At 40.7% G+C, this 13031-nt stretch overlaps 3 protein-coding genes across 3 annotated transcripts; 2 read left to right on the forward strand and 1 right to left on the reverse strand.

The window, feature by feature from the left end:
- The first annotated feature begins 346 nt into the window (after positions 1-346).
- On the forward strand, positions 347-5338 carry LOC101303958 (copper methylamine oxidase-like). The gene is made up of 12 exons (XM_004309936.1): positions 347-419; positions 709-818; positions 914-1219; positions 1309-1421; positions 1523-1853; positions 1949-2164; positions 2260-2496; positions 2675-2860; positions 3242-3382; positions 3917-4185; positions 4555-4636; positions 4878-5338. Exons 2-12 carry the CDS (start codon positions 720-722, stop codon positions 4998-5000), a joined length of 2103 nt encoding a protein of 700 aa, XP_004309984.1. The 5' UTR covers positions 347-419; positions 709-719; the 3' UTR covers positions 5001-5338.
- A 1562-nt stretch (positions 5339-6900) lies between these two features.
- Positions 6901-9459, forward strand: LOC101304246. Its single transcript, XM_004309937.1, has 2 exons — positions 6901-7972; positions 8009-9459. The coding sequence occupies exons 1-2, from the start codon at positions 7020-7022 to the stop codon at positions 8862-8864; spliced, it is 1809 nt and encodes a 602-aa protein (XP_004309985.1). The 5' UTR covers positions 6901-7019; the 3' UTR covers positions 8865-9459.
- A 123-nt stretch (positions 9460-9582) lies between these two features.
- LOC101304535 (F-box protein At1g70590-like) lies at positions 9583-12474 on the reverse strand. Its single transcript, XM_004309938.1, has 5 exons — positions 11860-12474; positions 11364-11497; positions 10672-10854; positions 10086-10268; positions 9583-9794 (listed from the first exon to the last, which is right to left on the reverse strand). The coding sequence occupies exons 1-4, from the start codon at positions 12386-12388 to the stop codon at positions 10101-10103; spliced, it is 1014 nt and encodes a 337-aa protein (XP_004309986.1). The 5' UTR covers positions 12389-12474; the 3' UTR covers positions 9583-9794; positions 10086-10100.
- Between the last annotated feature and the right edge of the window lie 557 nt (positions 12475-13031).

Raw genomic sequence — 13031 nt, forward strand, 5'->3', positions numbered from 1 at the left:
CCTATCTGATCTGCAACGCTAGCTTCTTGTCTTCCGGAACGAGAGAGAGAGAGAGAGAGAGAGAGAGAGAGTAGTTTAGTTCAGTTGAGTTTAGTGTTGGCTGACATTGCTGTATGTCACTGGGAACTAACTGCACTCATAGTTACGACTACTACGGTGGTGGATACTCTGAGCTCTCTAACCCTTCCCAATGGCCCCAACTCCGCAAAAAACGACGCCTCCTTGTTGCTCGAGCCCTTCATCTCTACCCTCCAAACCCACATCTTCTTCCTCCAAACCCATTCTCCAGCTTCGTACCGCTTCTTCAGCTTCAGCCGATCCGGCCCAGGACCCGATCCCGACCCGAGTCTCCGCCCCGGCGACCCTGATCCGACCCCTCGACTCCTCCTCTTCAGCCAACACAACCTCTGCCGCCAAAGGTGCTTTTTTTGTTGTTGGTAGTGATCGTGAGTTGAGTTTGAGTTTACTTTTTGCCAAGTCTTTTCTGGGGTCCAAAATGTTACACCAAAGCACTTGTTTTGACTTTCCTTTGCTGAAAAAAGTTACTTTCGGAATTCAACTGGTGAAAATTAAAAGAAAGAAAGTAAATTTTTTGTAAGATTTTTTTTCAAGATTAGAATGGTGCAGATTGAAGCAGGGGTTTTCTTTCTAGAAATGTAGGAAATGTGTTTGTTTTAGTGGAAGTGATCGCTGATTTTGGTTATATAGGCCTCCCAGTCATGTTGAGGGCTCAATCCAGCCATCCCTTGGAGCCTTTATCTGCGGCTGAAATCTCGGTGGCCGTGGCAACTGTCAGGGCAGCTGGAGCAACCCCTGAGGTTTGTTACAATACTATCATTCATAATGTTTTAACCAGGAATTCAGTTTGGACCATTGATTTGATAATTTTATTATTGATTGCTTTTTTCATCAGGTGAGGGATAGCATGCGCTTTGTTGAAGTAGCTTTGGTAGAACCAGATAAGCGCGTTGTGGCATTGGCCGATGCGTATTTCTTCCCGCCTTTCCAGCCATCATTGCTTCCCAGAACAAAAGGAGGACCTATGATTCCTAGTAAACTTCCTCCGAGGCAAGCGAGGCTTGTAGTTTATAACAAAAAGTCAAATGAGACTAGTGTTTGGGTTGTTGAGCTATCAGAAGTTCATGCTGCGACTCGAGGTGGTCATCATAGGGGTAAAGTCATCTCCTCCAACGTTGTTCCAGATGTTCAGCCTCCCATGGTATATACAGCCTGCCCAAAGAGTTGTTTTTGCCTAATTGTTCGTTATACATTTGTCAAAAGTAATTTCTGTAAATGTTGAAAGTACAGGATGCTATGGAATATGCTGAATGCGAAGCTGTTGTAAAGGACTATCCTCCGTTTCGGGATGCCATGAAGAAGAGGGGTATTGAAGATTTGGACCTCGTCATGGTGGATCCATGGTAAGTTTCTAATTGATATTCTTTCAAAAGAATGTGTTGCACAAATATGACTTCAATCCATGTCTAGCTTTTGGCCACTGTTGTTGACACTCTTTTAACAGGTGTACAGGATATCACAGTGAGGCTGATGCTCCTAGCCGCAGGCTAGCTAAGCCTCTTATCTTCTGTCGAACTGAGAGTGATTGCCCTATGGAAAATGGTTATGCTCGTCCAGTGGAAGGAATTCATGTACTTGTTGATATGCAAAACATGGTGGTTCTTGAGTTTGAAGACCGTAAACTTGTTCCCTTGCCTCCTGCTGATCCTTTGAGAAATTATACTCCTGGTGAAACACGAGGAGGTGTTGATCGAAGTGATGTGAAACCCCTAAAGATCGTTCAGCCTGAAGGGCCAAGTTTTCGTGTTAATGGGCACTTTGTTGAATGGCAGAAGGTTCTAGCATCTTTTCTTGGAACTATACCATTAGATTATCTCAGATCAGCATGTCGTATCAGTTCTTATTATTACTTTTACTTTTTCATTGGCAGTGGAATTTCCGCATTGGGTTTACTTCGAAGGAAGGTTTGGTTATCTATTCTGTTGCTTATACTGATGGCAGTCGAGGCCGGAGGCCTGTGGCCCACAGGTTAAGTTTTGTTGAGATGGTGGTTCCTTATGGAGATCCAAATGATCCCCACTACAGGAAGAATGCATTTGATGCCGGGGAAGATGGGCTAGGTAAAAATGCACATTCTCTTAAAAAGGTCAGACACTTTCCCCCTGCCCGTCTCCCCTTCCATCTGTCTATATCGTGTATATCTACATCTTTCACTTCTTGACATTATTTATGTTGTTGCAGGGTTGTGATTGTTTAGGTTATATCAAGTACTTTGATGCACACTTTACAAATTTCACTGGGGGTGTTGAAACAATTGAGAATTGTGTTTGCTTGCATGAGGAGGATCATGGAATTTTATGGAAGCATCAGGATTGGAGAACAGGTTTAGCAGAAGTTCGACGATCTAGAAGGCTGACAGTGTCTTTTATTTGTACTGTAGCTAACTACGAGTATGGATTTTACTGGCATTTTTATCAGGTAAGCTATCATCTGCATTGATTTCACTAGATGGAACATGGGGTACACAACCATCTTGACGAACATTGGTATTCCTCTACTGTAATAAAATCTGTGCGCTTAGACTAGTGTGTTGTAATTTTTGTTTTTGAAGTGAGCAACTAGAGCAACACTGATTATTAACAACTTTCTTTTATAGGATGGGAAAATTGAAGCTGAAGTGAGACTTACAGGAATTCTAAGCTTAGGTGCGCTTCAACCAGGAGAAACCCGAAAGTATGGTACAACTATTGCACCTGGACTATATGCTCCTGTACATCAACACTTTTTTGTTGCTCGTATGGACATGGCAGTTGATAGTAAGCCTGGTGAAACTTATAATCAGGTCATACAAATGTTCTTTGGTTTCTTTCTTTATTATACTTTACTAGGTTGCTATTATCAGGTTTTGAATCTGTCAAAATTTATATCAAAATGTAGCGACCAATTTGTTGCCACTCTAAACTCTTGCTAGTCAAACATATGTAGATTCAGAGGTTGACCAGGCACCTGTAATATATGAATCCATATGAAATTCAGGAGATCTTTCTCTATTGTGCCATTTCAATGTTAGAATTTGAAGCTTACTACTTTATAATCTTTTGGTTGTTAGGTCTGCAGTTTTGCTGAAATGGATGTCTTTCCCTTAATACAAGATTGAAACACACAGAGACCTTCCAGATCATTGCCATTAACTTAGTTTCTTCTTTATTTTTTTTCCCTTCAGGTGGTTGAAGTAAATGTTAAAGTTGAAGAACCAGGAAAGAACAATGTCCATAACAATGCATTCTATGCTGAGGAAAAACTTCTGAAATCAGAACTGCAAGCGATGCGTGATTGTAATCCTTTATCTGCTCGCCATTGGATTGTAAGACACAACCCTTGTTGAAGTTCGTGATATGATTTGTCAAAGGACTTTGAGGTTTATTTCTATATATAGATCCTGTTCAAGCATAATAATAGTACACTCTAATCCTTAAGGATATTGATTGAAACATTAAGAGTTGATTGTTTTTGAATTTTAATTTAGTCATAGAGATCGAATCTTGCCTGGTTCACCAGTTATGGATTTCAGATAATTGCTCTGTTTTAAAATTGTTTGTTTGCTTGACAAGAGAATATGTCAAAGCTATGTTCTTTTTCGTTTTCTGCTCATTGTGTTGAAAAAATTTATTTGATTCCTCACTTGAACATATGTGTCTGGATTGCTTAGACTTATTTGCTACTGTGATAGATTTTCGTTTACTTTTTAATGCTTTTTTAGTTTACAAGAACTTTTTATATTTCTTTAGAATCCAGTTATTATTACTCCAGGAGTAGTTGAGCTTAATATGCCACCTGTTCTCTATGCAACTATAAGTACAATTAGTTGCTTGATGCCACATGCTATTTGCTTATATAGGTCAGGCACACAAGAAATGTCAACCGGACAGGACAGCTAACAGGTTACAAGCTAGTACCTGGTTCAAATTGTTTACCATTAGCTGGTTCTGAGGCAAAGTTTCTGAGAAGAGCTGCCTTTTTGAAGCATAATCTTTGGGTCACCTCATATGCACGTGATGAAATGTACCCTGGTGGAGAATTTCCTAATCAAAATCCACGTGTAGGGGAGGGATTAGCCACTTGGGTTCAGCAAGATCGATCTCTGGAAGAAGCTGACATTGTTCTTTGGTGAGTTCACTTCTACATGTCTAAAATTATAAGATGCCTAATGCCTAATGTATGGCTGCTATGTACAATCATGTCTGTGTAGCAGATCGAATAGCCTGTATGCGATGTAAGTATTACTAGGCAGGGTGAATAATTCCAACATTTGGTTTAAATGAGAGAACATCACATGGAGAATATTTATTGGGGAGAGAAGGATTAGGATATGGTAGCATAAACAACATTTTAGTACTAAGGAAAACATCTCTTTAAGCTAACTGAAAGCGATTAAAAGGGGATCAGTGTCCCATCCATGAGATCACTGTCTTTGTTTATGCACAGGTAATCATTTAGCTTGAATTGGAATCTGATCGCATTGTCCACTTATTGCAGGTATGTATTTGGAGTGACCCATATTCCTCGACTGGAAGACTGGCCGGTCATGCCTGTGGAACATATCGGTTTTACACTCATGGTATGGAATTCTTATCTATTGTTCAATTTCTCAAGATTGTTTACTTGTCTTTAAACAGTGTTGCACTTTCATTTTAATCACCATACTGTTCGCACTTCACATATGCTTCAATCCAGTGCTCAGTGCGATTAATATCTACTTAAGCCCCAAGTGCTATAATTTCAATTTAGATGGAAGTTGGAGAGTGATTTGTTTAGGTTCGATGAGCCTAACATGTTTCATCGTGTTATTTGTATTGCAGCCACATGGTTTCTTCAACTGCTCGACGGCAGTGGACGTCCCTCCAAACACATGTGAGAACGACCTGAAGGAAAATGAGATGTCTACAAAACCTATTCAGACTGCTCTTGTCGCTAAGCTCTGAGACGCAGGAAGCACAATGGAAAATTCAGATGAGATCCCTTATTCCATGTCCGTTTCTGTAGTCAATCAGTCAATGTTTTACAATTTGAATATTTATGAGGCTGGTCAGGGGATGAACTACTCTTTGTTATTAAAGTTGTATCTGCTGAAACTTCTCTGTCAAACTCCTTGACTACGCTAAGTGGTGCTCAATCCAAGTCTGTTCATAGTCATATCTTCGACTTGCAGGTCGGGCTGACTTGAACAAGACGCAACAAATTCCCAGCATTTGGTTTGACTATAGTATCTAAATTCTGATGCTTTTCATAATGAATAAAGAATTATGAATGTTGTTATGTTATTCCTGTTTTACAACTAATCTGATTCTCCATGTGAATTGAATAATATTTCACAAGTTGTGCTGGGTTTACGAGGACATTTTAGCAACACCATTTTTTTCACGCTATATGAATAATCTTTCTTGCGGAAAGGTCATGCTAAACTTTTTTTCTTCACGTCGTTTTAATAATCTTGCATTTCCACAAAAGGAGCAAAAACATCATTGATGAATTGAAATACCAAAAATCTCTAAAAGTCCTCCAAATTATGAGATTGTGATCACTTAGAATCTTCTTATGAGATTGAGCTCACATTATGAATGGATTTGATTGGGTTTTTCCTCATAGCTCATAGGTTAGAACAGTGGCGTAATCAGAAACCACAAGTAGAAGGGTCAAGAGTTTAAATAATAATGTCACACAAAATAAAAATATAATTTTTATTGAATAATATAAAAACTTATAAATCATTATAACACTTTGAAAACAAAAGTTAAATAAAATAACAAATCTCCCTAAAGTAATTATAATTGTCCTCGACGATTGCTCATATTTTGAAATTTTGGAGGAGCTTCAGATGGAGTCGACTGTTCTGCTGTTTTTATCTTACGATACTTTTCAAATAAAACTAAAACATCCATAATTGCAAGTTTTTAATTATGAAGGTTGTCGACGACATGGAAAAATTTATTGAAGGATAACAAAACAAAATACGTAAAGAAGCGACTAAAACTGTTTATATAGAGGTGCACGAGAAATCAATCACAATAATTGATTGATTAGGAAAATATATTAATTAAAAAGACAAAAAAAAAAGACTAGGAATATGTTTTAATTGTAATATTAAAGGGAGATGCAATTAATCATTGATTCGGATTAGAAACCTATATTAAAAAAAAAATAAGAGAACCACACGTGAGGAGTTGAACACTCCTCTGTTCAAATTGATTGTTGTAATTAATATTTTATATGTCAAACTTTTCTTTAATTAGTTAGAATGGTCAAAATAGTGTCAACATCACATTTCAACTGACAAATTAGATAACAATATAACCTAATAAAAAAATATGAGGGAGGTCAACTGAACCCCTTGACCCCCCCTTCCCTACGCCCTTGGGTTAGAAATTTAGAACCCTAATCAGGGAAACAATTATTTGATACATATATATATATATATAAAGGACCCAAAAAAAGGAAAAAAAGGCCTCAACCCATCTTCCTTGACTAGAAAAATCCAGAAACAATTAAAGAAAGAAAAAAAAAAAAGAAAAAAAAAAAGAGAAAATCAGAAGAACAAGAAGAGGCATAAAATTGTAACAAAAAAGAAAGAGGCATAAAATGAATAAAAAGACACCCCCACTCTCCAACCCCGCGAGTGCACAACACTCGCACTCCGTCATCTTCCTTAAAAGAGCGTTATTGGAACACAAAGTAACGCAAAAACGGTTACGTAGAGTAAACAACCTCACGCGCCGTTGCGGAAAGTGATCGGATTTTTCTCCCAAACTAAAAACCAAAAAAGCTCAGTATTTCAGAGTAGAACAGCAAAACATGCCACTCTGAAGAAGAAGAATAATATCCCCAAAAAATCCAACTCTCTATTGCTCTCTCTCTCTCTCTCTCTCTCTCTCTCTTGACTCGGCGCTGACTCGCCGCCGATTGAGTTGACTCGTTCCGCACTATCACCACCAAGTCGAGTTGAAATGGCTTCGGAGGAGAAGCAAATCAAAGACCAAATGTCGTACCCGATTCTCCTGGCGGAGCGTGTCAAGTCCGCCGTGGACGACGCCGAGTCGTTCAAGTCGGAGTGCTCCGAGGTCGGCAAACAAGTCGACCGCCTCTCCCAAATGCTCCGCACCGTCGTGAGACTCTCCACCACGACGCCGTTTCTCTACGAGCGCCCAATCCGCCGGATAATCGCCGAGGTCTGCAAGAATCTGGAGCGAGCCCTAACCCTAGTCCGCAAGTGTAAACGCCAGAGTGTCCTACGACGTGTCGTAACCATCACCAGCGCCACCGACTTCCGGAAGCTCTCCTCCTTACTCGACTCTTCTCTCGGCGACATGAAGTGGCTGCTCAGCATCTTCGACCCCGACTCCGCCGCCAACGGAATCGTCCTCTCGCTGCCGCCGATTGCTAGCAACGACCCGATTCTCGCGTGGGTGTGGTCCTTCATCGCCACCATCCAAATGGGAAAGCTGGAGGACCGGGTAGAGGCGGCTGTCGAGCTGGCATCGTTGGCGCAGGACAACGACCGGAACAAGAAGATTATTGTGGAAGAAGGTGGGGTAATCCCGTTACTCAAGCTTTTGAAGGAGGAGTCCTCCCCGGAGGCTCAAACTGCGGCCACAACCGCGCTTTATAACCTGGCCGGTGACCAGGAGAAAGTGAGGGCGATTGTGGATGAGGATGGAGTGCCGATTATTGTGCAGGTGTTAAGAGACTCGGCGATGAGGGCACAGACCAGGGCGGCGAGCCTGGTGGCGAGGATGGCGCAGCATGACAGTGTTGCGCAGGATGAGTTTGCTAGGGCCAATGTGATTAGGCCGCTGGTGACATTGTTGTCATTCGAGTCGTTTCTGGAGGATCCGAAGCTGCAGGCAGGTAAGCAGAGCATTCACTCTGTGCTTGAGATTAATAAGGAGATGGAGAAGGGGTCATTAGGCAGTAAACATGTTGGTAGTTATGATAGCAGTCAGCGGCGCAGTTATACTAATTCGTTTTCAAGTTCTTCATATACATATTCGGAGGGGAGTAGTCGAGGGGGTCATAACCATAGGAAGGATAGGGAGAATGAGCAGCCTCTTGTTAAGCTTCAGATGAAAATTAATTGTGCTGAGGCTTTGTGGATGCTTGCTAGAGGTAGTATATCTAATAGTAGGAGGATAACCGAGACCAAAGGCTTGCTTTGTTTGGCCAAATTGGTGGAGAAGGAACAGGGAGAGTTGCAATATAATTGTTTGATGACTATAATGGAGATAGCAGATGCCGCTGAATCTAATGCTGACCTTAGACGCGCGGCTTTCAAGACAAATTCACCAGCAGCCAAGGCGGTTGTGGATCAACTCATAAGGCTGGTCAAGGAGGGGAATAGCCCTACATTGCAAGTTCCTGCTATAAAAGCAATTGGTTCATTGGCTAGGACATTCCCTGCTAGAGAGACCTGGGTCATCGAACCACTAGTGACTCAACTTGGTAATAAGGATATAGATGTGGCAACAGAAGCAGCAATTGCACTAGGGAAGTTTGCTTGCTCAGATAATTTTCTTCGTATTCAGCATTCAAAGACAATAGTCGAGTTCAATGCTATTCCTCCTTTAATGAGACTGCTAAGAGGCAATGAAAATTCCAAGTTGCATGGTTTGCTTCTCCTTTGCTATCTTGCACTACATACTGACAACACTGATGCTTTGGAACCAACTAGGGTGTTGACTGCCCTTGAAGGGGCTGTCAACCCCCAACATCCTGAGTTAAGAGAGCTGGTGCAGAAGGCGATATATCACCTCAATCTGTATCACTCTGGAGGTCATTCTCAAAGGTTCACATAAGTGCCGTAGTTTCATAGATGCAAGGATGCACAATTTTTTTGTTCAAGTATCTGCTGTGCAGTAGTAGAATCAGGTTGAAACCTTTTCAGTTGTGCAAGAAAACAGGGCTAGAAGAAACATAGATGGTTTATAAAAGAGATGCAATATTTAACCAAATTGAATTTTGTATGGCAAATCATTGGGGCATGGTATGATCCGCATTGGTCATTACATGCTTACTCTTGCAGAGCTGTTCCCTTCAGCATTATTGTGAAGGGATGTGTCAGGTGGTAAATTCTGTCCTGCTTATTTCCATCTGCTGTGAGGTTTAATCAGTGTTAAACTATGAAGGTTATGTTTGATGCATCAGAACCAGTAGTGAATACTATTTTTCCCGGAAATGAGCAGTAGCATAACAAGTTTTCCATTTCTCTCTGTTGGAAATGAGCAGTAGCATGACAGCTGAAGCGATTACTTAAAATTCTGAAAAGCAGAACCTGCTGGCTGCTAAGCTGCTTACTGTCTTAACATTTGTGTACATCGTTCTTGCTCTTTTTCCTTGACTGCTTTGGTATTATTGTTTGGAAAATATACTCTCACTCTATCCCAACACCAATCGAAAAGCGTATGCTCGTAGCTCATAGTTGGAAAATCTCAGTAACATATTTGTAGTCATGCAACACATTTAAGAACAATGCTTCATATTTGAAGCAGACACAATAATTAGTCAAATACAACAAATATTGAATTACAGGGTTTCAATATTCACATGTATGATCTATGGATCTAAATTTTCTTATGTACTGTAAAGAAACAGAAAACTCAGCTATTCTCAACCTGGAAATCCATTCACAATGAACTCGACTGCTACTGCTACTTGCACATGTTTGCAGGAAACTGAAATTTGGTTCCTTTACAGCCAGCTGGCTAATATTTCGCTCTACTCAAAATCTGCGAGCCAACATATGCAAGCAATCCTCTACACTTAGAGATCATTACTGATAAAATTACTTTGCGCCAAAATGGCATCATTTGAAAGCCATTCATATGCATTAAGCTAATGCTAAGTAAAGAACTACAGTACATTGCTCCACCAATCAAGGACTAAAGGTGTACAAGAGAGTACATATACAAATGAAGATAGTTCTCCATCTGCAATATAAACAAAGCTAGCACCACTCCTTGAAAGAGAGACTCTAAGCCTCAATGATGCAGGGAATTGATGGGATGTGTACGACAAACCTTAAGTAGTATAATTCAGGAAGATGAAGGTAAAGTACGCCAACTCTCCAATAAAAGCATGGCACTATAACGCGAGGTTGGTGAAAGCTGTTCGCGAATTACATCCTTAAGATGTCTTCCTGCTCTTACCCCAGCTCGGGTTGCAAGTTCCAAGTACACTAAAGCTGTAATCTTATCACCTTCCTGAAAGATATTATCATCAAACCCTCCATCAGTAATTCACTCCACAGAACACAAATATTTAATGTAATAACTTTTCTCTTAAGTGAGGATAATTTAGAACATTATCCACCCTCCTGCTTTCTTTCTTTTTTCTTAACAGAGGCATTAAGAAAAATAATCTTGAAGGTACTAAGATGATATTATCAACATAATATTATCAACATAGTGACAGAGCATTATTGTCATATGCCTGATCATACTATCCAATCCCCCCAATTCTTGTATACTATCCAATCCCCCCAATTCTTGTGTTCTTTCTCTCCTTAAATTCTTTCGGATGAGATGAACTTGTTATCTTTTTGCATGCATTCTCTGATTAAAAAAACAGAAAAAGAAAAAAAAGAGAGCAAGGTATGGTACATACTGAAAAAAGAGCAAGTCCATGCTCATATTGAGCTTTACTATGGCCACGATCAGCTGCCATCTTCATCCACTTTCTTGCTTCATGATGACTCTGCACTAACCCTTCCCCATACTTGTAGCACAGTGATACATTATACATAGCACGCACATAACCATGTTCTGCAGCTCTCAAATACCACCTGGCCTGCATGGCGAAAAGAACTTCTCAAATGAAAATTCTGGACAAGTAATTAACTTGAATAGTAGAGTAGCAAAAAGTGCCTGATTGCCCTGATACACAACAGCCGACTTTATGTGGGAAATCACAACTGTATTGGGAAAATATAAGCCAATACTTCTTAAACCATATATATAAAAAAAAGGATTTTTTGGATGTGGCAGCAACATTCATAACGGATAAGTGACATTACTCCTTTCCTTTAATAAGTTGAAAATCACATTTTCTGTCAAAACTATGAGTTACAACCAGCTATAGAACACAAAACGTAATGTTCATCAGAAACTTAAGGATTAGCAGGAGCACCATCCCTCATCCCCTATACTTTGATTTGGACTATTCCCCTAAATTTCGCTACTTTATATCATAACCCTTCAGTTTGCAACTTTATATTAGAATGATATGAATAAGCAAATATAATACTTCTCTAAATTTCATAGATAAGGTAGTAAAATTGGGATGATAGAGAAACATACCGCTTCTTTCATGTTACGATCTGCCCCACGACCCTGATACATGCAAATCGCAAGTTGGTATTGAGCTCGGACATGTCCCTGAAAAGAAGCAAGATATAACCATTTCACAGCTTCCTTTGGATTTGGAGGTTCAACTGCACAGACAATATAATTGATCAGTCCAAAGTATCAAATCGAAGTCAAATCAAATATCCCCTGAACTACTAATTTAAAGTACAAAACAAAATAACAACTTCTACAATGACATGAATTAAAATTATGCTTCTGCAGTTCTGGCGATAGCCAATTCCAATACTTTTCTTAGCGCATTACCGATTTAACAACTATCAAATTCTTTGAGTCACTGTATACAATTTAAACCAGAACAATTTTCAAAACTCCTCAATTCAGCTAACTATCTGAGCTAAGTTTTCTCACTGATAATCAAACCACATAGAAAACTACAATGTGAAACCAAATGTGTCAATTCAATTGCTCAAGAATCGAACTTGACTACCTTGCAAATACCAAATCCCCAAATTGCACTGCGCATTCCGGTCACCGGCCTCCGCAGCCTTCCGGTACAAATCAAACGCCTTATCCCGGTCGCCTCTCTCCCAATAAATCAGTCCGGCGTCGACCATTCCCTTAGTGGAGCCACGCTCGGCCGCCTTCAAGAACATCTTGAGAGCATTGTCGACGCTCGCCGTGAAACCGCGGGCGCCGTGCTTGAACTGCTTCCCCTTGGTCAAGTACCTCAAGGCCTCCCTCGCCGGCCGGAGCGCCTCGCACCACGACTTGCACACCAACGACGCCGTTTCGAGGCTGTGGTACCCGAGACAGAATCCGATTCTGGTTATCAGCTCCGGAGGGAGATCCGAGAAGTCGCGGCGGTCCAGTGACGTGAAGGATGACGTGGAGCTGTGCTTCCACAAGCTCTTGTGGTGGCGGCGGTGGTGGCTTCGTCCGCCGTTGGTTTTGGGTAACGGAAAGGCCGTGAAACGAGAGCCGTTGGATCGAGGTGGCCATGTGGTCTGCTTGCTCATTCTGTTTGCAGAGTCTCTCTCTCTCTCTCTCTCACCTAGAAAAAAGAAAGAGCCGCAGAGAGCGAGGGACAGTGCTTCTACCGACAAAGCCGAAAGACTTGCGAGTTCCTTGTTGATTTGGTTAAATATGGGCTTCATAATTATGTGGGCTTTGGATCACAAGCCCAAACACTCAGCCATGGTCACGATGGAACCATCAGAGGTAAGTATTTGTCGGAAAAAACAACTCAACTTAAACTTGAACAAATAGTATTTCTATTGGGGATATGAGTGGTTCATCTACATAAACAGATTTACATTTGAAGTAGATAAAACTATAGAAATTTAACATTATACTATTTTCTGTCGTACTGTTTTACTGTTTAAAGTACTGTTAAGGCAACTGTTCAAATGGAACAGTTTTGGACTTGGGTTTGTATCTTTGGGCCTCGGTCTTTTGGTCTGTATCTTTGGGCTTCGGTTTGTATATCTCTCTCGATCTCTCTCGATCTTTCTCGCCGCTTTGCATATCTTTTTTGCTTGGTTTGTCAAGACTTGATCTCTCTCTCTCTCTCATCACTCCGGCTCTCTCTCTGTTGAATTCCTCTGCTTCAAGAATCTCTCTCCTGCATATCGCGTCAACACCTGATCTCTCTCTCTCTCT

The sequence above is a fragment of the Fragaria vesca genome, unplaced genomic scaffold (assembly GCF_000184155.1).
Source record: "Fragaria vesca subsp. vesca unplaced genomic scaffold, FraVesHawaii_1.0 scf0513160_u, whole genome shotgun sequence".
Classification (NCBI taxonomy): domain Eukaryota; kingdom Viridiplantae; phylum Streptophyta; class Magnoliopsida; order Rosales; family Rosaceae; genus Fragaria; species Fragaria vesca.

What these genes read in the sequence shown, in the direction of transcription:
- LOC101303958 (XM_004309936.1), top strand. Translation starts at nt 720, where the DNA reads ATGTTGAGGGCTCAATCCAGCCATCCCTTGGAGCCTTTATCTGCGGCT. An exon ending in CTCGTCATGGTGGATCCATG is followed by an intron (nt 1,422 to 1,522) that starts GTAAGTTTCTAA and finishes CTCTTTTAACAG; the next exon opens with GTGTACAGGATATCACAGTG. An exon ending in CTGGTGAAACTTATAATCAG is followed by an intron (nt 2,861 to 3,241) that starts GTCATACAAATG and finishes TTTTCCCTTCAG; the next exon opens with GTGGTTGAAGTAAATGTTAA.
- LOC101304246 (XM_004309937.1), top strand. Translation starts at nt 7,020, where the DNA reads ATGGCTTCGGAGGAGAAGCAAATCAAAGACCAAATGTCGTACCCGATT. An exon ending in AATAAGGAGATGGAGAAGGG is followed by an intron (nt 7,973 to 8,008) that starts GTCATTAGGCAG and finishes TAGTTATGATAG; the next exon opens with CAGTCAGCGGCGCAGTTATA.
- LOC101304535 (XM_004309938.1), bottom strand. Translation starts at nt 12,388, where the DNA reads ATGAGCAAGCAGACCACATGGCCACCTCGATCCAACGGCTCTCGTTTC. An exon ending in ATCGTAACATGAAAGAAGCG is followed by an intron (nt 10,855 to 11,363) that starts GTATGTTTCTCT and finishes TTCGCCATGCAG; the next exon opens with GCCAGGTGGTATTTGAGAGC. An exon ending in ATGGACTTGCTCTTTTTTCA is followed by an intron (nt 10,269 to 10,671) that starts GTATGTACCATA and finishes AATATCTTTCAG; the next exon opens with GAAGGTGATAAGATTACAGC.